General features: G+C 39.4%; 1 protein-coding gene across 1 annotated transcript in view; it reads left to right on the top strand.

The window, feature by feature from the left end:
* LOC145416941 (serine-protein kinase ATM-like) overlaps positions 1 to 24,126 on the top strand; it is a 505,436-nt gene that overhangs the window by 155,861 nt on the left and 325,449 nt on the right. Inside the window, exons 17-19 of the mRNA XM_080285796.1 lie at positions 7,177 to 7,327; positions 8,010 to 8,132; positions 23,429 to 23,619. Coding sequence (XP_080141922.1) covers positions 7,177 to 7,327; positions 8,010 to 8,132; positions 23,429 to 23,619 — 465 coding nt within the window. The remainder of the gene's footprint in view (positions 1 to 7,176; positions 7,328 to 8,009; positions 8,133 to 23,428; positions 23,620 to 24,126) is intronic.

The raw sequence follows: 24,126 nt of genomic DNA, 5'->3' as shown, positions 1-24,126 counted from the left end.
AGTGGGGTTGGTGGAGGATTAGTGCCCCTCCCTGTAAAACAATTAACTCTAAGCCCTTGACCACCCCGTTTGGGATACATGGCATCTGGCAATGGATGGATGGATGATATACACAAAACGTGTTATGCTTGTGGGTTCCCATCACTGTTTCTCAGTCAAATTTAGCTTTAAATTCGTTTAATTTTTAGACTGGACGATCTCTTTGACCAGGCTATTCCATAAGTGTATACTTCTGTAAGGAAAGCTATATTTCTTGATATCCCTCAAGCAGCTTGACTTTTTCAATTTCATTCCGTGTCCTCTTGTTGCTTTCTTATCCCATACAAATAGATCTTCTCGGTCAATTTTATCTACTCCTATCATGGTCCTAAACACTGCAATCATGTCTCCCCTCTTTCTCCTTTCCTCTAAGGAAGGCAAATCCAGCTTTTCCAGCCTCTCTCTGTATGACAGATCTGCCAGACTGGGGACCATCTTGGTTGCTCTTCTTTGTATTCTCTCAATCTTGTTTATATCTTTCTTTTTGTGTGGGGACCACACTACCGCTGCGTATTCTAACCTAAGGCAGATCATGGCCACTGTCAATTTTTTCATCATCTCCTTATCCATATAATGAAATGCTACTATTATGTTAGTCAAGAGTTTATACGTCTCTCTAACTATCTTGTTAATGTGTTTTTCAGGTGACAAACTATCTTGGACCAGCACTCCCAGATCTTTCTCTTCTCTCATTTTTGTGATTAATTCATTACCCAACAAATGATTCAGTGATGGCCTCCTGGTACTTTTACCCATTTCCAGTATTTTACATTTCATTGCATTAAATTTCAATTCCCACATCCGGCTCCAGTCATGTATCCTATCCAGATCCTCATGCAGCATTTTATAATCCTCCTCAACCTCTACCTTCCTCAAGATCTTTACACCACCAGCAAACAGACTTCCATAACTGTTCACTCCATCTACCATATCATTTATGTAAATCAGGAACATTACTGGCGCCAACACTGAGCCTTGAGGGACTTCACTTGTTACTTCCCTCCATCCAGACATCCTATCCTTTATTACTATCCTCATTTATTTGTCTCTCAAAAAGTCTCTCATCCATTCCAGGAGTTTCTCCTTCAGTCCTCCTATATATTCTAGTTTCCACATTAGTCTCTTATGAGGTACCTTGTCGAAGGCCTTCTCTATGTCTAAGTACACACGGTCCACCCAACCATCTCTCTCCTGTATCACATCAATCGCTCTTGAGTAAAAGCTCAACAAGTTGGAAACACATGACCTTTCACTTCTGAATCCAAACTGACATTCAGCCAAAATATTCATCTCTTCTAGATATTTTATCCATCTGTCTTTCAGGATTCTCTCACACAATTTTGTGACCATGCTGGTTAGAGACACTGGTCTATAATTCAGGGGTTCTTCCCTGTTTCCTCCCTTTTAAATTGGTGCCACATTTGCCATCTTCCATTCTTGTAGCACTTTCCCCTCTTCCAGAGAACACACGATTATACTGTGAATGTTATCCGCCAGTTGTTCTCTGCATTCCTTCAGTACCCAATCAGAAATTCCATCAGGTCCTGGGGCTTTCCTTACATCTTGAGTTTCCAGTAATTTATACACTTCCTGTTCCTCCACTTTTATATCTTTTATCACTGGTACATTTCTAATCACTCCCTCCCCTTCCACAAACTCTTTTTCATTAGTGAAAACCGATTGGAAACATTTGTTCATTATTTCAGCTTGCATTGCTGCATCTTTATAGACCTCTCCTTTTACTTTCAGTTTGGTGATTCCTTCCTTTTGTTTCAGTTTGCCATTAACAAATCTATAAAACAGTTTAGGTTCATCCTTGCATTTGTTTATTATACCTTTTTCAAAATTCCTTTCTTCTTCTCTACGTATTCTTGTGTATTCATTTCTAGTTCTTTTATATTCTTCCTTTATTCTGTTGTTACCTCTCTTTCTCCAGTTGTTCCACGCCTTATCTCTCTCTTTTTTTGCTATCATAGACCTGCTATTAAACCACTCCTTTTTCCTGTTTTCTTTCCCTCTTACTCTTGGTACAAAATTTTCCACTCCCAAATTATAAAGATCTAGAAAGATATCCCACTTCCTCTGTATCTCTCCTGTTTCTCTGAATTTTCTCCAATCCGCATTTTCAAAAAATTTTCTCAGTCCTGTAAAATTTGCTTTCCCAAAGTTGTATCTTCCCTGCCTATGAAGCTCGTCTCTTGGCTCGACGTTCCCTATTATCATGTGGTACTCAGTGACCACATGATCACTTTTTCCTATAGGACAGAAATATTTCAACGATTCTGTTACATCAGTTTCTTTGGTAAACAGTAAATCTAACCTTGCTGGTGTGTCCTCACCTTGGAACCGTGTCTCTTCTTTGACCCATTGCGTCATCACATTATTCATTACTCTATTATATTTAATAATATAGTGCCCCACTAATCCTCACTGCCTCCTGAGTCCCATTCCTCCCAGTTCACCTCTTTACAGTTAAAGTCACGCACCAAAATTATATTGTTGTTTTTCTCAATTATTTTTTGTAAATAACTAGCCATATCTGACAACATCTACTGTTAATCGTCATCATTCCATGCTCTCATCTTAAGGGGAACATACACTACCGCCATATCTCTCTTGCCATTCTCTCCAGTTTCTAATTTCATATATATCACTTCAGCCCTGCCTTCTCCCATTTTCACGGTATCTACATTTATGTTGTTGTTCACTGGTATCATCATTCCTCCCATTTTTTCTTTTCTGTCTCTTCTCCACAGTTTGTATTTACCATCTCCCAAATGAACATGAATATCTTCTCTTAATTTGGTCCCTACAAAGCACATGACATCAGGTTCATGTTCTCTCTAGAAATCGTTAATTTCAAGCATTGCCGATATTACAGGTTCATGTTCTCTTTAGAAATCATTCATTTCAAGCCTTGCCGATATTAAACCATCAGCATTAGTATATAACACCTTCAAATTATTTTGATGTTTTTTATATCCTCTTTCTCTCCTTCTCTCCGTCGGTACCACTTCCTCAATTTCTGATCTTTCATAGCCATCCCCCTTATTTTCCTTCACTTCTATTTCCTCGCATACCACTTCCTTACTTTCATATCCATCACTCTCCAAAAAAGATTATTACATTCTTCCTCTGTCATCTTATCATTTTTTCCCTTTAATTGTTCCTTCAATGATTTTAAAACTTCTCTTTCTTCTTCATTCAAATCTTTTCTTATAATATTTTCCATCCCTGCCTCTTTGCTTAGTTTCCAGGTCACTTTAAGTATATCATTTACTACACTTTCTGATGACAACTTGACTCTTATTGGTCATGTTTCCTCTTTCTTATAAGGCCCTATCCTCATTTCTTCCTCAATTTCTTTTTCCCACTTGTCTCCTTTGGGATCAATCTTGCCTAATATTCTTCTCACCAGGTTCGTGTCTCTCTTGAGTCTAACAGATCTAACCTTTTCTCCCTCCTCCCTGTTTCCAAATATAACCACACATCTGTTCCTTTCTGCAGTTTCTCTCACTATTTTCTCTTTTTTCTTCAGTATTTTCATTACATTTTCTTCCATTTTTTCTTGTTCATTTTCCTTTCTTCCTGGATGATTTCTTTTAAGCTGACCACTTCTTTCTGTTCTTCTTCTACGTGTGCCCACTTTGTCTTATGCTCTTCTAATACACTACTCACCTTCTCCTTTTTATTAGTACTCTCTTCTAGTTCTCTCCTCAATTCGATATTCTCACATTTCAAATTCAAAAAAGGCAGAGTATAAGAGAGAAGTTGAGGAACGAGTGGGCAAATATGAATTGGAGCAGATGGAAGACCTGGAAAGTGTGTGTAGGATATTTACAGAAGAAATATGTGCAGCATGTGATGTGATGTGTGGCAGGAAGAGAAGACGGAAGGGAGTGCAAGGAACAGCGTGGTGGACTGAAGAGGTGAGACTGGCTGCGGCACAAAAGAAGAAAGCATACAATGAATGGATGAGAAATAGGGGCGTGGAAGAAGTTGAGAGGCAGAAGAGAGAGTCATATGTAGAAAGAAAGAGAGAGGTGAAAAGATTAGTAAGAGAGAGTAAGAAGAGAGTGGATGAGGAATTTGGAAGGAATTTGAGTGTAAAGTGGAGGGACTGTAAGAAAATGTTCTGGAAAGAGGTGAAAAGAGTAAGACAGGGTGGAAGTGAAGTTAGCAGGGGAGTGAAAGATAAAAATGGGAGATTACTAGTGGAGAAGGGAGAAAAAGTGAGCAGATGGAGAGAACACGTTAAGGAATTGTTGAACATAGAGGATGGAAGTAATGCGAGTATAAGTGGCTGGGGAATGGCTGGAAGAAGGAGGGAGGTGAGAAGACAGGAAGAAATCAGTAGGATAGAAGTTGTGGAAGGAATGAAGAAAGTTAAATTGGGGAAAGCCCCAGGAATTGATGGAGTGTGTGGTGAAATGCTGAAGCATGGGGGAGAGATAGTAGTAGAATGGATGTGGAAGATGTGCAGATTGGCCTGGGAGGAGGGTAGAGTCCCGGAGGATTGGAACTCAGGTATAATTATTCCCTTGTACAAAGGAAAAGGGGAAAAAGAAGTGTGTGGTAATCATAGGGGCATTTGTCTTCTTAGTATAATAGGAAAAGTGTATGGTAGGGTACTTATTGACAGTTAGAGAAAGAACAGAGAAATTAGTTGGAGAAGAACTGGGAGGCTTTAGGAAGGGAAGAGGTTGTGTTGATCAGATATTCATTCTTAGATCTTTAGTGGAAAAGTTTCTAAAGAAGGGAAAGAAGTTGTATGCGGCTTTCATGGATTTGGAGAAAGCATATGACAGGGTGGATAGACAAGGATTGTGGAAAGTATTAAGAATATATGGAGTAGATGGGAAGTTGTTGAATGCTGTGAAGAGTATGTACGATGGTGCGAAGGCTGCAGTGGGTGTGGATGGTGAACTAAGTGAATTTTTCTCTTTGAAAGTTGGGTTGAAACAGGGATGTGTCAAGTCTCCATGGTTGTTCAATCTGTACATGGATGGGGTAATAAAAGAGGTACAAGGTAGTGTAGTGGATGTTGGAGTGGCCCTAGTGAGAGAGGATAGTGTTTGGAAACTCCCTGTACTGTTGTTTGCAGGTGATACAGTGTTGTTGAGTGAAGATGAAGGGGAGCTGCAAGGCTTGGTGGATGAGTTTGGGAATGTGTGTAAGAAACGGAATCTAAAGGTGAATGTAGGGAAGAGTAAAGTGATGGTCTTTGAGAGAGGTTAAGTCAGTGAATGTACAGCGAGGTTGGATGGTGAGGAATTGGAAAATGTGAGTACGTTTAAGTACTTGGGTAGTGTGATGAGTAAGGATGGAGGTTTGGAGGGTGAAGTGCATGAAAGGGTGCAGCAGGGAAGAAAGGTTGCTGGTTCTTTGAAAGCAGTGATAAGAAACAGGGAAGTGAGCATGGAAGTGAAAAAGTTACTACATGACATTATTGTGATACCAACTCTAACGTATGGAAGTGAAGCTTGGACGTTGTTGGAAGGACACAAGTCAAGAGTAAGAGCAGTGGAAATGAGTTATTTAAGAGGAGCCTGTGGAATCACATGGAGAGACAGGCTGACGAATGAGGATATAAAGGAGTGTTGTGGTGTGGATGTGGATGTGATAGGAAGCGTTATGAGGAACACACTGAGGTGATTTGGCCATGTGGAGAGGATGGAGGGTGAAAGACTGACGAAGAGAGTGTATGTGAGTGAGGTGGAGGGGGGAAGAGGGAGGGGGAGGCCGACGATGAGATGGAGGGATGGGGTGGAGAGGTATATGAGAGAGAGGGGTATGAGTTGGGAGCAGGGCAGTGAAATGGCGGGGGACAGGGCGACTTGGAGGCGATTTGTTTGTGGCCACCCCAAACGGGATTGAGGCGTCTGGCAATAGATAGATAGATAGAAATTCCTGATCTCCTCATTTGCCGTCACATTGGACTGGATCAGACCCTATATAGTAATCTCCGTATTTTCAGACACGTCTTTTAACACTTGATTCTCTACTTTCTTTTCAAGTTCACTAATCCTCATAATCAGTGTTTTAACCAGATCCATGACATTAGTATTTCTATCAAATCCTGGAAATTCGAGTCCCTCAATATTTACATTATCGGCCATGTTTGAGGTTAGTTACAGTACCAAAAACAGCTGTTACCGAAAATATTACAAACATTCATGTATACTCTTGCCAGTAAATCTTTTTTGGCAGTCTGTATTAACTTACAGTATTTTAAACTTAAAACAAGACCACATTAGTATTTCTAACAAATCCTGGAAATTCGAGTCCCTCAATATTTACATTATCGGCCATGTTTGAGGTTAGTTACAGTACCAAAAACAGCTGTTACCGAAAATATTACAAACATTCATGTATACTCTTGCCAGTAAATCTTTTTTGGCAGTCTGTATTAACTTACAGTATTTTAAACTTAAAACAAGACCATAGGAGACAGGACAAACATAATTCCTGAAAACTACTTAAGGTTTGCAGCTGTGGCTGGAAATATCTAGAGATGTCCATTCGCTCTGGCTGTTCGCTTGTGTATTTACCTAGCATGGTAACTTAGCAAGCACTCAAGATGTCATCACAAAATTTTACGGGTGTGTAGTAGGGAGAAAAAGCGATCTCAAGTTCAAAATTGGTGAAAGTAGGTCAGTGTTTGTCTCTCAGTTACCATGATGACTTCGTAACCACTCAAGATTTCATCACAAAATTTTACAGGTGTGTTGTACGGATGTAAATCTCCTACAAGTATTGTTTTCAGTTTGTCTGTGTGTTTGTTAGCACAATAGCTTTGCAACCGCTCAATATATCATCACAAATTTTTACAAGTGTGTAGCAGGGATGAAAGTCTTCAATGAGTGTGATGAAAGTAGGTCAAGGTTTGTGTGTCTGTAACCACAATAACTTCACAACCACTCAAGATATCATCACAAAATTTTACAGGTGTATAGTAGAGATGAAAATCTACGAGTTTGAAATTGGTGAAAGTAGGTCAAGGTCAAGGTCACATTCCAAGCCGTGCCAGATATATATTGCCTCACGGCTGGTGTAATTCACCCCATGGGGGGCCCTTAGTTGTTGTTGTTATTATTATTATTATTATTATTATTATTATTTTTATTATAATTTCAGGACGAAGCCAGATTACATAGTGAGAGGGTGCATAAGCTGTTGATCAGTCTGACTCCTCCAGGTCTATTCTCTGTGATATTAAACACAGCCACATCAGTACTAGAGGAGTCTACCTCTACATCACAGCCAGAAGCCAGATTTCCCTCACAGAGTAAGTAGTAATTATATACCGTACAGCAAAGTACATTGGTCTCTTTATTTTTACTCATGGACTACAGCAGTATGGCCAATTTAGCAACTGTTGCAAAATTATTTGAGATGTACATCGTCTTGAAATTAGTATTGTACACCTGCCCATGAAATATTTTTTCTCAACTCATCATAGTTATGGAGATATTGTGGTTAGAAATTTCTCAGTTGTTGGACAGCTGGCAACTATACAAGCAAGACTCAAAACCTGAGTGAATTGCCACTTAATCTAACAAACCATAACTTGAGCCTGATGTTCGGCTTTGGATACTTTATATCATCTTTTCCCCTCGTCCTTTAGCCACTATCAGCGTTGCATTTGGCTTTAGCATCAAGAACCAGTTTTTCTTGACACGCATAAGCCTTCCTCAGGCGTTAGCATCATGGTAAATGGATCAGGAAGTACGTGAATTTCATTCATAGTGGGGACAATTCTTTTGTTTGTGAGCTCAACCTTAGGGGAAATGAGAGTTTATGAATAGCATGATATAAAAATTACATGACACTTCACCTATGAGAAACTTCTTGGTGTGTTGTAAAAATTCCTGCCCCAGTGAGGTAGATCGTACACCACAGATGAAGCCTGTTCCCAGAGTCAGACCCATAAGCAAAACAAAAACACTATAGTGCCCATTCCCTCACAGGTGCAGTGTCAAATAGTGGTGATCTCGATATTGACTTCATGAACGAAGGCTCGGTGTCAGACAGAAGTCGTCCCCAGAAATCTGAAAATGGCACCTCCAGTCCATCTCAGGAGAAAATTCAAGGTAAGTTTATTGTATGATGTGAACCACTGCAGTGACAACCTAAAGATGCGACACAATTGGTAGAGCATTCATATCAGAGCATATGGTTGTGTTCTGTATATTACATGCCGCGTTTCAATATCAAGTTGTGGCCAGAGGTTTTTCTGTCATGTAAACATTACCAGGCGCATAGGTCGGTCCCCTGTCCTTATATGTTATGGACTAACAGTAGTCTGTCCTTAAGCCCCTCCACTCAGAAGCAGGCAGAGTGGAATTTGGCAGTTACTGGTTTTATTTATTTATTTTAGTTCATTTATAGATAGATAGATGGCAATAGATAGATAGATAGTTCATTTATTTATTAATTTTTCAAAGTCTGGCAGCAGCAGGAGTGAATTCAAAATAATGTTTGCCAGATTCAAGTGGTTCACCATTTTTTTTATTTTTTATTATTATGTACAGGAGTGAAAAAAGAGAAAGACAAGTTTTGGGACGAGCTGGGTGAAGTAGTGGGATAAATGCCCAGGAGCTAGAAAGTGATGGAAAAGGGGGATATGAATGGAAGAGTAGGCACTGGTCCTGAGGATGACATAATGGGTTGTTATGGAGTACCAGGAGACAATGATAATGGGAAACGACAGAAGGATATGTGTCAGGAGAGGAGGTTGTGCATTTGTAACTTGTATTTCAAACACAGGGATGCACATAATTATACATGGTATAGTGGAAATGGGAATCGTGTTGAAAGGAGCCTGATTGATTGCATGCTCATAGAGAGGTCGATGATGGGAATGGTTGCTGATACGAGGACCATGAGAGGATGATGTGGAGGTCTTTCAGATCATTTGATTGTGGTATGCAAGATCAAGCTGAGAGGAGTGAGGTGGATCTGGAGAGAGAGAGGAGCAGTCAGGGGGAAAGACTGAAAGTTGAGAAGCTGAAGATCAAAGAAATGGCAGATGATTACAGGACCAAAGTAGAGGAGGAGTTAGAATCAGTGAAATGGATCTGTACAGCCTTTGGAATGCATATAGGGATTGCTTAATTAGGAATGCTAAAGTGGTGTGTGGTGTGGCAAGAGTAATAACAAAGAAGAAAGGTACGGCATGGTGGAATGAGGAGGTTAAGAGAGCGGTGGAGGTAAAGAGGAAGAAGTGGCTAAAGTGGTTACGGAATAAGGGGCTCAGTTGAAATAAGAACTGAAAATATTGAGAGCAAGAAGCATGTAAAGATACTAGTGAAGAGGAAAAAGAAGGAGGTAAATGATGATCTAGGAAGTAAAATGAATGCGAACTATTCTGAAAATATGAAGTTATTCTGGAAAGAGGTGCGAAAATGTTGAAGTGAAAGCGGAAAGAAATGTGGTGGTGTGAAGGATGTAGGTGGTAGATTATTAACTCATGGGGATGAAGTAAGGACCAGGTGGAAAGAATATTTTCAAAGCCTGATAAATGGGAGTAGAGAGAGCAGAGTGGCTGTAAACATGATTGGTTTTGGGGGTGTACAGAGAAGGAATGCAGTGCCAGGAGACGTGACACTCACTCAGGTGAAGAGTGCTGTGAAACGGCTGAAAAATGGGAAAGTAGCTGGAGTTGATGAGGTGTATGCAGAGATGCTTAAGTGTAGTGGAGAGAGTGGAATGAAGTGCTTGTTGAAGATGTGTAAGAAGGCATGGATGAGTGAAACTGTGCCAACAGAGTGGAAAAAGGCTGTGATTGTACCCCTGTACAAAAGTAAAGGTGAGTGAAGTGAGTGCAAGAATTATCGTGCCATAACTTTATTGAGTGTGGTAGGGAAGATATATGGAAGAATTATTATAAAGTAAGAAAGCTATCAGAAGTCCCAGTGATTGATGAACAGGGTGGCTTTAGGAGTGGCAGGGGATGTGTGGATCAAATATTTGCAGGGAGATACATAGCAGAGAAGGCTTGTGAGAAGGACTATAAGGTGTTTATGGCATTCATGGATCTGGAAAAAGCATACAACAAAGTAGACAGAGAGGGATTGTGGAAAGTTTTGCACATGTACAATGTAGATGGTAAGCTGCTAGGTGCGGTCAAGAGTTTTTATGATGGTAGCGAAGCATGTGTAAAGGTTAATGGGCATCTAAGTGAATGGTTCACGATGGATGTGGGCTTGCGACAAGGTTGTTTGATGTCCCCATGGTTGTTGAATATATATATATGGTTGGGGTGATGAGAGAAGTAAAAACACGAGTAATGGAGAGAGGGATGGCGTTGGTAATGTATGGTGATGGATGGAATATCTCAAATTTGTTGTATGCTGATGATGCAGTACTGCTTGCAAATACCAGACAAGAACTTGGTAGGCTAGTGCAGAGTTTTGCTGATGTCTGTGAGCATCGTGCCTTGAGGGTAAATGTGGAAAAGAGTAAAGTGATGGTTATTGAGAGAGAAGGTGACTCCCAGTCTGATGTTACAGTGAATGGAGAGAGACTGGATTTGGTGAGAGAGTTCAAATACCTGAGTACAGTGATAGAAAAGAGAGGAAAATGTGCAAAAGAAGTGGAACGTAGAGTGACACAAGAAAGAAAAGTAGCTGGTGCAATGAAGGCCTTGATAAGTAACAGAGGCATGAGTGTTGCAGCTGCACGAGGCTTACATGAGGGACTGTTAGTGCCAACTTTAATATATGGATATGAGACTATGGTTTGGCATGAAAATGAAAAGTTGAGAGTAAAAGCAGTGGAGATGGGACTGCTGAGGAATGTATGTGGAGTACTGAGGGTGGATAGGATACGAAATAATGTGATCCGTGAAAGATGCGCAGTAAGGATGTTGGTGGACACCAGAATTGAAGAGAATGTACTGAGATAGTATGGTCATGTGGAGAGAATGGATAACAATAGAGTGGTGAAAAAAGGTATATCTGAATGAATTTGTAGGAGAGAGGAGGCGAGGTATGTCAAGGAGAAGGTGGAGAGATATGGTGAATGAGTGTGTGAGGAAGAGAGGTTTGGAAGTCGGTGAGGCTAGGGAACTAATGTTAGGACTCCATATTAGAAATACAATTACAGGTAACTCGCACGGAACACGTGGGTTTCGTTCCTACCGTGCCGTGTTAGGTGCAAAATCGCGTATATTTAAACTACTTCGTATTTTGCTCCCTAGACCCCCCAAATGTGTTGTTTTGCTGTTATCTGTCACTGGTAATCACTAGAAAGCACTTTAAGTGGTTAGAAGGTTTATTTAATGTTATAACTCACAAATACAGTACTCCAGAGCAAAACTTCAACACACAAATACTGTACGTAAACACAAGGAAATATTCCGACGCCGATCATAGGTAATCATATAAATCAGGTTAACTGGTACCAGTGCTTTAACTTACAAGTACATACCAGAACAGTACATATTTAACTTAGAAATGCAGTACTGTGATATCGAATGATTTTAGTACATAATCTGTTAGGAATGGCTGGAAAAAAAAATGTTATGAATACATTTTCACCTTTTTGATATATGTTTATGGTAGTTTCGAGTTATTTTTTACGTTATGGTTGTGCCCATGCTTGGAAAAGGGAGCGAAAGAGTTGAATTTTCAGTCCTAAACGAGAAAACTCCACGTCCTCCAAGGCTAGACTCTGCCACGGGAGAATAAAGTGGAGGGTCAGTCCGATTAGCAACAAGGAAGTTGTGTCACAACTTCCAGCTCCCACACCACGAGAATGGCTAAAAATAGAATCGTGATGCAGTTTCAGAACTAACAATAAGTCTAAATATTACGAATACAGATACAAAGCAGAAATAAATACGTTTACAGACGGGGAAAACGTACTTCTTCCGTCATAACATGTTCATCTTTCTCTATCATTTTTCGTTCATCTTTATCATTTTACCTTGTTATTTTCGCAATATATATTGCTGTCTCGTAAACAGGGTGGTTGTTTGTGTTTTGCAAGGGAGGAAAAAGGTTGTATTTTCTGTCTGGGTCGAGATAATGGGTGTAACTATGTGTGGTTAGGCATGGCCACGAGCGAAAAAATCATAGATCCACTCATCACGATAGCAGGTGGTGAACTGACAGATGATACATGACATGAGAGGGTGAAGTCAAGGTCAGTCTCATGTCCCAGATTTTCGTTCACTTCCCGAAAGTTTTCACAGTTTTCTACATGTTGCAATGCATCAAATGATCCAGACCATTACAGCAAACCTGAGCAAATAGGTAAAGATACCAAGACAAAAATGTATTTTTCTCTTATTATAAGTCTTTAACGAACAAACAAAAAAGGCAATATTCCGACGCCGATCATGGGTAATCATATAAATCAGGTTAATTGGTTACAAGGCTTTATTTAATGCTTTAATTGCTTACAAGTACATACCAGAACAGTAAATATTTAACTTACAAATACAGTACTGTAGAAAAGCAGTACAGTAAGAGTTTAACGAACAAACAAAAAAGGCAATATTCCGACGCCGATCATGGGTAATCATATAATTCGGGTTAACTGGTTATAAGGCTTTATTTAATGATTTAACTTTATTTAAGGGCTTACAAGTACAGTACATACGAGAACAGTAAATATTTAACTTACAAATACTGTACAGTACTGTGTAAAAAACGAACAAATAAAAAAGGCAGTATTCTGACGCCTATCAGGTAAACTGGTTATAAGACTTTATTTCTTGCTTTAACGTTATATAATAGAACTTTAAGTTGCACATAAACTTACCAGAACAGTACAGTACTGTAAATATTTAACTTACAAATACTGTGCTACTGTACTCGGGAATGTCTCACTCACTGAATAATTTCCCGCCTAGATCGTCACGTAATCAAAACAAACCGCGCGCTGCGGTGACGTTCGAGGATTTGATCTTTCAAAGGCCTCTCCTGCGTTAATTTGTAGTTTTCATAATGGTTTTTTAATCTTACGTTGTCTTATATGTATCCCAGCCCTTACCGTGTATAACTGCGAGCGCGTTCCGTGAGATCGTGTTCCGTGCGAGTTACCTGTAATTACAAATCATAATAGATAGATAGATAGATAGACAGACAGACAGATAGAGGCAGCAAGTCAGGGGATGAGATAGGTATTGTGTCAGCGAGAATCGAGCAGTGCTAAACATGCTTACACACTCTAACTCAAGAAATGCTTAATAGGCACACGACAGCGCCTCGTGACCATACACACACATACTCACACACAGGCTTCTAGAAACTTCACATCAGAATATTCCAAGTGACATGACTCCTGCTAAAATAGGAATTTAGGAAGCAGAGCTCAGAAGGAGAGAGGCCATAGAACCAACAGGTAGTAGGGAGAAGGGCCTAGCAACATGGGGGAGAGGGTGGAAGAGAGAGCTCGCAGGACTCTACTTATACTTCACTCGTGTGTGAGAGACTTTGTTAATATTTCCAAGACAAATAAAAATAGTCCCATACTCATCTTTACCTCTCCTGTCATTGCATGACAATGGGAACGAAGATTATCTACTTACAAAACTACTCACGTATAACAACCGCTTGTCCACAAGTCTGATATATGTATAACTGATCTACAAACCTTCACTACAAGAAGCTACAAAGTTATTGTAAGATATGGCGGCAGTGAACGTACGAACCTCGTCTACGAAGCTACAGTGAATTCCTACAAAATACAAGCTACAAGCCTACGAGTCTACAAGTCTACAAACATACAAGTCTACAAGCCTAAGAGTCTACAAGTCTACGACTGTACAGTTGATTCTGCATTATCAAGATTGGGGGGGGGGTGTCACAACCAGCTCCTGACAGTATTCTCTCCAACCCCCCCTCCGTCTCCACGATCATCATGCTGATTTAGAAGTGATCACACGACGTCTTGCCAGTAGTTTAACAAAATATTGATACAAACAATCTTGCAATTTCTGCGACGAACCGACAAACTACAACCATCTACAATCAACTACGAGTAACAACTCTACGAGTCGTCTGTATAATCTTCTACATGCACCTACAAGTAGCGGCAGTCTTCATCCCACAACGAGTATATCACAAGAGAAAAGGACCGAGAATACATCGAAAAAGAAAAAGAAAACAAACAAACGAAGAATGAGACACAACTCACAACCACCAGACCTCACCCTCCTCTCTCTGCTACATCCAACCAACCTCCACCGCTGATGCAGGAGTGAAGAGGTCAAGAAAACGAAGCAAATACCAAGTCCATATTCACAACTCATCTTACTCACTCATCTTCACTCAAGTTACTCATCACTACTCATTCACTCACCACAGCTACCAGTGTGGGAAGTCAATGTCATCGTATGTGCTTGCTGAAAAGATGCCACGTCAGTCAACTCACCACCTGCACCATCTCTAACACCATTCCCATCACGGTAAAAACTAGAGAGTTACATAGTTAATTCTATCTATCTATCTATTGCCAGACGCCTCAATCCCGTTTGGGGTGGCCACAAACAAATCGCCTCCAAGTCGCCCTTTCCCCCACCATTTCACTACCCTGCTCCCAACTCACACCCCCCTCTCTCATATACCTCTCCACCCCATCCCTCCATCTCATCCTCGGCCTCCTCTTCCCTCTTCCCCCCTCCACCTCACTCACATACACTCTCTTCGTCAGTCTTTCACCCTCCATCCTCTCCACATGGCCAAACCACCTCAGTGTGTTCCTCATAACGCTTCCTGTCACATCCACATCAACACCACAACGCTCCTTTATATCCTCATTCGTCAGCCTGTCTCTCCATGTGACTCCACAGGCTCCTCTTAAATAACTCATTTCCACTGCTCATACTCTTGACTTGTGTCCTTCCAACAACGTCCAAGCTTCACTTCCGTATGTTAGAGTTGGTATCACAGTACTGTCATGTAGTAACTTTTTCACTTCCATGCTCACTTCCCTGTTTCTTATCACTGCTTTCAAAGAACCAGCAACCTTTCTTCCCTGCTGTACCCTTTCAAGCACTTCACCCTCCAAACCTCCATCCTTACTCATCACACTACCCAAGTACTTAAACATACTCACATTTTCCAATTCCTCACCATCCAACCTCGCTGTACATTCACTGACTTCACCTCTCTCAAAGACCATCACTTTACTCTTCCCTACATTCACCTTTAGATTCCGTTTCTTACACACTCTCCCAAACTCATCTACCAAGCCTTGCAGCTCCCCTTCGTCTTCACTCAACAACACAGTATCCTCTGCAAACAAGAGTACAATACACAGTGATAGACAAAAAACTTCTGCACAAACATATAAAACATGCTACATAATTACAACATAAATACATATACCTATTTCAATTATCTTCATAATTCACTCATTATATACTTGCACCAACAATAAATATTCTACACTGTATATATTCATTCATTTACAAAATATGGGGCTATATAATATTTTCAGTAATATCTGTGCATTATAAACTAAACCTTAAAAAGGGTCCCAAGGTAATTAACCAGCAATTATGCAACCATGAACAACACAGAAGAAGCGTAGACAAACGAAGAAATACAAACTATAGAAAATCAATACAAAAAAAAAAAAGAAAGAAAAAAGAAAGAAATAGAGTAAGATCACATAACAAACAAATGAAAATAAGTGTAAGTGTTATTACAAATGCCAAAATACCACATAAACTACAAACAAAAAAGCCAATTGTTGTCTCCACAAGCTAGTGGCATGGCACATCATATCATCGACCCGCAGCATGACCGGATTCAATGTTAGGACTGCAATTATTACAATTATGTAACTACAAACGACATGTAACAATTATGTAACGACAAACGATTGCATTATATTACACTTGCTAAAATTATGTTACAGTTGCATTAACAAGATGTAACTACAGTTATAAGGCCAGCACAATTATGTAACAGTTGCATTAACAAAATGTAACTACAGTTACAAGGTCAACACAATTATGTAACAGTGTCATTAACAAGATGTAACTTTTATGTAACATTAACTACAATTATAAGGCCAACACAGTTATGTAACAGTTGCATTAACAAAATGTAACTACAATTATAAGGCCAACACAATTATGCATTACCACAATATTATGTAACAGTTCATAAAATGTTACAATTATGCATTACTACAATGTTACTACAATGTAACAATACAATTATGTAACAATTCACAATGTTACAATTATGTATTACCACAATGTTACTACAATATTATGTAAAATCATACAATTTTACCACAATTCTGTATTACCAGAATCATCATACAAGTTAGGTGAAATATTAGACATTACTAAAGGTATAACTCAATATGTAATGTAATAACCTAGCAGTATTACCATTGCACAATTATATGCATATGTCTATTATACATACACATCTTACAAAATGTCATACAACAACTGTTGCATTTGTTCAGTTATGTATACAACTTGTTTAAAATGTAATATTACTAGATCATTGCAATTTACTATGAATATTATATGCATACAATATTATAATCAATATTATGTACTAATAGATTAGAATATGTCAATGATGATTGCTGTCGGAGGACCTCCAGCGGCGTGACCGAGCAATGTTAGGACTCCATATTATAAATACAATTAATTACAAATCATAATAGATAGATAGATAGATAGACAGACAGACAGACAGATAGAAGCAGCAAGTCAGGGGATGAGATAGGTATTGTGTCAGCGAGAATCGAGCAATGCTAAACATGCTTACACACTCTAACTCAATGAATGCTTTATAGGCATACGACAGCGCCTCGTGACCATACACACACATACACACATACTCACACACAGGCTTCTAGAAACTTCACATCAGAATATTCCAAGTGACACAACTCCTGCTAAAATAGGAATTTAGGAAGCAGAGCTCAGAAGGAGAGAGGCCATAGGACTGACAGGTAATAGGGAGAAAGGCCTAGCAACATGGGGGAGAGGGTGGAAGAGAGAGAGAGAGAGAGAGAGAGCGAGACAAGGAGGTAGCTCGCGGAACTCTACTTATACTTCACTCGTGTGTGAGAGACTTTGTTAATATTTCCAAGACAAATATAAATAGTCCCATACTCATCTTTACCTCTCCTGTCATTGCATGACAATGGGAACGAAGATTATCTACATACAAAACTACTCACATATAACAACCGCTTGTCCACAAGTCTGATATATGTATAACTGATCTACAAAACTTCATTACAGGAAGCTACAAGGTTATTGTAAGACTAAGAGATCAAGCTGGCTGGATGAATGTTGTGAGGAGAAGTGCATGATCAGGGATTTTGGCACCCCTTTTCAATGTGGCAGCGTCCGGACTGACTCAATCGGATACGTTTATGTGAAGCAACAGAACGTGGTGAATGTTTTTGGCGTATCCGATTGAGCCAGGATCCCTGGGGGCTTGAATGATGAGTGAATGGAAGCGTGGCCCATTGGATTGGGCAAATTTGGGCTGTCTGGACATTGCTACTCCTCACCCTGCTCTTGGGTGGGAATAATGGTGATGATGATTATTATTATTTTTAATATTATTTTTTTTACATTCATTAATCATCCAATCCTGCGGGCCATGGCCTTTGGTTCCTTCTTCCTCGCATAAAAAAAAAAAAAAAAAAAAAAATCCTACGTTGCTTCATGACGAACGTAGGATCCCGGGGCTAGGCAAGTTGATCCTGACATTTAAGATGAGAGTGACCAGCCTCCCTTATCTCTGGGTGGCATTACATGAGCAATGAACCTCAACCACCCCTTGGATACAGACCTTCACCTGCTCAATCTTACTGAAGAGCCATAATTACCCACTAAACCACCAGGTGCTAAAATTTGGTTATATGATTTCCACCCAGCATAGTAAATGGTTTCCTGGTGTACAGGAAACCATTTGGCTTGTTACTTAGTGTAGAGCCACCCACAGGCAGAAGGAAGAGGAAAGAATGAAGGAAAGAAAGACAGAAGAGGGAGTGTAAAGTTACCTGTAGGCAGAAGGGTGAGGAAAAAATGAAGTAAAGAAAGACAGAAGAGGAAGGAAGGAAAGAAGGATGGAGGAGAGGAAAGGGTAGACACCCAAGAGCGGCACTACATCGGCTGAGTGGATGGTGAGCGCCCCCACCTACCAGATCACCTAAACATAGATGCTAATGCCGCCTGGAGTGAACAGTATCTGTATATACATGCTTGTTCTTACCTAATTGTATCTTTACAGGAATGAGTCAAGCTCGTACTGTCCCGTGTCTTAAACCATATTTATCGTACATATCCTTAAATTTGTGAATTGTTTTGGCACACACTATTTCATTCGGTAGTGCATTCCATTGATCAATTGCTCTGTTTGGGAAACTGAATTTCCTTACGTCTTTATCACCTCTCTTCTTATGCAGTTTTTTGCAGTGTCCTCTTGCTGATGCTTCTCCATATGTTAAGTAATCATTTATGTCTATTTTCTCCTTTCCTGCTATGCATTTATATAGCATTATCATGTCACCTCTTTTCCTTCTCTCCTGTAGTGTTGGTAGATTCAGTTTATTTAGTCTTTCTTCGTAGCTTAGGTCCCTTAAGCTTGGTATCCATCTTGTAGTGGCCCTTTGAACTTTTTCAATCTTGTCTATATGCTTTTTGAGATGAGGACTCCAGACTACTGATGCATATTCCAGGGTTGGTCTAATGAATGCTGTTATTATCCATCTTAGCATGTCTTCATTTATGTATGTGAATGCTATTCTCATATTTGCAAGCAGTGTATACATGTTCCGTACCTTCTCGCTGATGTGGTCAGCCGGAGATAGTCAGTTATTGATAATCACACCTAGGTCTTTCTCTCTTTCTGATGTGTAGAGGGTTTTATTTCCTAACTTATAATCCCAATCAGGTCTTTTTCCACTTTTATCAAAGTTGATTACATGACACTTGTCCACATTGAATTCCATTTACCATGTACTACTCCATTCATGAAGTTTATTTAATTCTTCTTGTAGCTCTTTACAAGAGTCTGTGTTAGTAATTCTCCTTTGTATTTTTGCATCATCTGCAAACATATTCAGATAGCTCTCATTTCCAGTGTTACTGTTTATATCATTTATATACACTAAAAACATGATTGGTGCCAGCACTGAACCCTGTGGTACTCCACTAGTCACTTCTTTCCATGATGAGTAGTTTCCTCTTAGTACTGTCCTTATTTCTCTTTTTATGAGAAAGTCTTGCATCCAACAAAACAGTTTGCCTCGAATTCCTCCTTGATGGTACAGTTTCCATAAAAGTCTTTGGTGTGGTACTGTGTCAAAAGCTTTCTTGAAATCTAAATAGATACTGTCCACCCATCCTTCCCTTTCCTGTATTGTGTTTGTTATTCTGTCATAGTAGCTCAACAGATTAGTAACACATGATTTTCCTTTTCTGAAACCAAACTGTCTTTCTGTTATCATACTGTGTTCTTCTAGATGGTTTACCCTAGCTTTTCTTATAAGTTTTTCTAATACCTTGCTTACAACACTGGTCAGTGATACTGGTCGGTAGTTGAGTGGATTTTGTCTATTTCCTTTCTTGAATAAGGGGACAATATTTGCTTTTTTCCAAATATCAGGTAGTTTACCTTGACTCAAGGATTTCTTGAAAATTAAAAATAATGGTTTACTTAACTCCTTTGCACATTCTCGTAGTACCCAACATGAAATTTCATCAGGACCACTTGCTTTTCCTCTGTCTAATCTACTTAACTCCTCCTGTATTACTTTTTCTGCTATTTGTATATCTGGTATTATGTGTGGACATGCGTGTTCCACATAGTCCCTCTCAGAATTTTTTTCTTCTGTAAAAACTAATTGGAAATTCTTATTTAGTGCTTCACAAATATCTTTCTCTTGTGTATAAGTGATTCCCTCGTCTGTAATGGATTGTATTATATCTTTTACTTTAGATTTGCTTCTGATATAGCTGTAAAACAGCTTTGGTTGATCACTACTTTTATTTATTATATCCTCCTCAAACTGTTTTTGGGCTTCCCTCCTTATTCTTGTATAGTCGTTTCTTGCCTGTTTGTAATTATTATACGCCCTTTCACTGTTGTATCTTCTGTATCTATTCCACAACAAATCTCTTCTTTCTTTTGATTTTTCACATTCTGTATTGAACCATTTCTGTATTTTCTTATCTGCTTCTTTGTGCTGTGGGATGTACTTCTGGACTCCTATTTCATAAAATTCACAGAATTTTTTATATACAGCATTTAAATCTTGTCCTCTAAGCTCATTTTCCCAATCACCTTCTAAGAAATACTTCTTTAGGTCTTGATAATTTCCCTTTTTATAGTTTAGGCTGTTTTTGTAACTATCATTGCTGTTTACTATGTCATATGCTATCCTGAAGTTATAATTTAGTACTGCATGATCGCTTTTGCCGAGTGGAGGGTGATATATTAAACTGTCAATATCATTTTCTTGCCTTGTAAATATTAGATCTAGCACTGAAGGTACATCAAGTCCTCTTTTTCTGGTGGTTTCCCTCACATGTTGCGTTAAGAAAAACTCTTGTACAAGATCCAGGAGCTTTTGGTCCCAATAGCTTTCTTGGCTATTTATATCTAGAGTATTCCAATTTATATTTGTATTGAAGTCCCCAGTTAGTATAATTCTTTCCGATTTCTTTTCCATTTTATGTAGCAATGATCTTAAACTCTGAATTGTACTCTCTGCCAGGTCCTCATATTCGTCTCTTTCCCATGTGTTTGATCTGGGTGGCATGTACAAATTGGCTACAATTACTTTACCTTCAGATGTGTCGATCTCTACTGCAATCAGTTCTACTTGTGATGGTATATCTAGTTTTATTTCCTTGACTTTTAGATTTTTCTTAGTTAATATTATAATTCCTCCTTTTTTTAAATATCTGTCTCTTCTCCATATATTGTATTCCTCTAAGTTTAGTATGTCATTTGATATCCTTGGTATTAATTTTGTTTCAGTTAGGCATATTATTTGTGGTTCATTTTCTCTGACATAATCATTCATCTCTAGTAATTTAGATACCATTCCATCCACATTTGAGTACATCAACTTTATCATCTTGTTTATATACTTGTCATGACATGGTTCTACTACCTTCCTCCTTTTTCTTCCATCCTGTTTGTGTACCACTTTCGTACCTGCAATCCTATTACTTTGTAAAAAAATGTCTTCTCCTCTTCTGATCTTCCCTCATTTTTTGTTTTTGCTTCCTCCCTTTTCTCTTTCAGTAATTCCAGTTCCTCTTGTGTTAGGCATCTTTTTATCCATACATTTTTGAACTCCTCTTTTTCCTTAAGATTCTTTGCATTTTTTAGTATCTCTTCCACAGTGTTTACACTCTGGAAAGTCACCTTTAGAGGTCTTGTCTTGCTTTTCTCTTATTTCCCTAACCTTTTGTGTTCCTCCATGTCTTTACTACAGATTTCCTCTGATACTTCTTTCAGTAAGCTCATTACGTTTGCCATCTTCTTTTTGTCTCTTGTGATCTTGTTTTTAACTTCTTCCTCTTCTATACCAGTGATTACTATTGATTTGTTTATCTCTACTGAATCTCTGACTAACTTTGGATTGTTTTGGATTATTCTTTTCACCTCCTTTTTAATGCTTTTTTCCTCCACCCTTGTTTCTAAGTCTTTCTTTACTTTCACCATTTCAGCATACGTGGTTTCTGCATCATTTTTGTAGCTTTGCACAGCTTCGTTCACTTGTGTTATCTTCTACTCAATATCACTGCTCTGGTCAATAAGACTGCTAACTTGCCTAATTGTCTCTGTGTCATTTTTGAACTCTTCCATAACACTCTCGTGATTGACTACTGTACTTGCCATTTCACTCATTTTCTTCCTAAGTGTACTCAATTCCACTGTTAGTTCACTGATGGTTGTGTCTTTCTTATTGGCCTCCCTTCCTAGTTTTTCTATTTCTTCCTTTTGCAAGTGCATCTGCTTCTTTATTTCATCAATTTCATTTTTGAAAGCCATTTCTAGTTTGTTTACACATTCAACCAGTCTATTGTGAGTCTCCACTTCAACCAGTTCTTGGTAGAAATCATCATTTTGCTTTTTACCTTTATCCCTTTTCTTTTCCAAATTTGTTTTACTGAAGTATGTATCCATTTTGCAATACTTAAAGTGCAAAGCATGTACTTACAATCTCCATGTTGTTGTGTTGTGTGTGTATGTGTGTGTGTGTGTGTGCACTTAAGTTAACCCATAAAGTCTGTTCATCATCGGTCAATGTGTTTAAGACAAGATACGTTCAGTCCAATCCACATTGATTTAGTAGAAGCCACAAAAAACTGTTAAGAGGTTGCCATGCCTCTTTGATGGCATAAATGGAAGCTAGCAATGGGAGCAATAATATCTGGTGGTGTCTGACATGATTGGTCCCCCTACATGTGTTGGGAGGGACCCCCCCCCCCTTTGTCATCTCTCCACCTCCGTCTGTCCCATTGGATCCTCCTTTCACTGTCTCCTCCTACCTAAATCTCTCCCATACCCCTTCTGTACCATTGTGTGGGTGTGTAGCAGGCATATTCCCTCCCTGTTGAGGCCTCCCCACCCTTCCATCACCTCCCAGGGGGTCCCCCCCACACCCACTCCCCCTCTCTCTGCTCCATTGGTTCCTCGTTTGATTGACACCTCCCACCCAAATCAAACAAGCCAAACACCACACCATTGCATCATTGGCTTACAAGCTATTATCCTCAACCTGTTTTATGCAATGGAATGTATATTGTATCTGTTATTAGTTATTTATATAAGGTTATTAGCCAAAGAATATTAGTTTCTTTGTATAATTTACCCATTTTCCATCATTTTCAGCCAGGGTCGGTTTTAGAGGGGGGCATGGGGGGGCAATGCACCACCAAATTTTTTGATTGACCCCCCCCACCAAATGCAAATTATCAGTATATGATATGCCCCCTAGCAACACCTTTGTGCCCCATCAATATGTGTAGCTGCCCCTCCAAGTGGAGCAGTCTAGAACCGGCACTGTTTTCAGTGCACACTTATACAGCTTGTTCATGCCTGGGCACATGCTACATATTGATTTGGGTGATTTTTATAAGGTTATGTGGCAAAAAATAGGTATATGCCAAAATTTTCCTATTTTCGATCAGATGCGATGGGTAACTATTATAATATTTGACGGTCAATTGTGTGGTAACCTTGAGGCCTATAGGACTGAGATTGGCATTTTCAGGTGTGTCAATTCAAGCTCTTCAAATTGGTAAGAGAAAATTTTACCTTGTGAAAGTTGAAAAATTGATTGATTGATTGTGACAGTCGGGCCTGGAGATCTGTGGATTCTAGGGGTTAATTGATTGATTGATTGATTTTTTTCTCTTTCTCTCCAGCTGTACTAAACTTAAATGACATGAAAACCTGGAGTGGGCAGTATCAGTGTGTGAGTGCAGGCTTAGGTTGGCTGGCCTGCTGTTTATACCCGGCCGATGCTTCCATTACCCCTTTTCAGCTGAACACTGCCATCACCTATGTCCACCATCATACTGACAACTCTGCCTTGGACAGAGAGAGAATAGGAGTGGTAAGTACTAAATAAGTTTGGTCTCTCCTCCTCCCTATCTCTTCCATTGGATGTGAATAGACACCCATCTACTCAGTTGATGTAGTGCTGCATGCTTCTTCCTTCACATCTGTTATTCTTTTTGTGTGTCTACCCTCCTCTTATCCTGTTTTTACCAATCATTCCTGTCACTTTTATTGTTTTTTTTTTCACTTCATGTGATTCTACACTGACTGACAAGCCTAATGGTTTCCTGTAGCCCAGGAAATAATTTACATTGCTGGGTGGTAACCATCTATCCATCTCTATCTATATACCTAGGCTGCTTACCCCAAAGAAAGGGGGTAGTAGGTGGCAGCCATATAACCAGTTAATGGGGTGATGTGGAGCCTACTGTGATGCCCCAGTTAAGTGGGTGGAGATGCAAATTCAGCGTCCTTCCAGGAATCAAACCTCCACACTAATCACCATACCTCACTGTAGCAAGGTGCTGTCAGGTGCAGGGGAATGTTTCACTGTGTGGGACAA

Source organism: Coenobita brevimanus, chromosome 108, assembly GCF_032717465.1.
Source record: "Coenobita brevimanus isolate Jiangsu-jjx chromosome 108, ASM3271746v2, whole genome shotgun sequence".
NCBI classification, from domain to species: Eukaryota; Metazoa; Arthropoda; class Malacostraca; order Decapoda; family Coenobitidae; genus Coenobita; species Coenobita brevimanus.
This window is presented reverse-complemented; position numbering and strand designations above follow the sequence as displayed.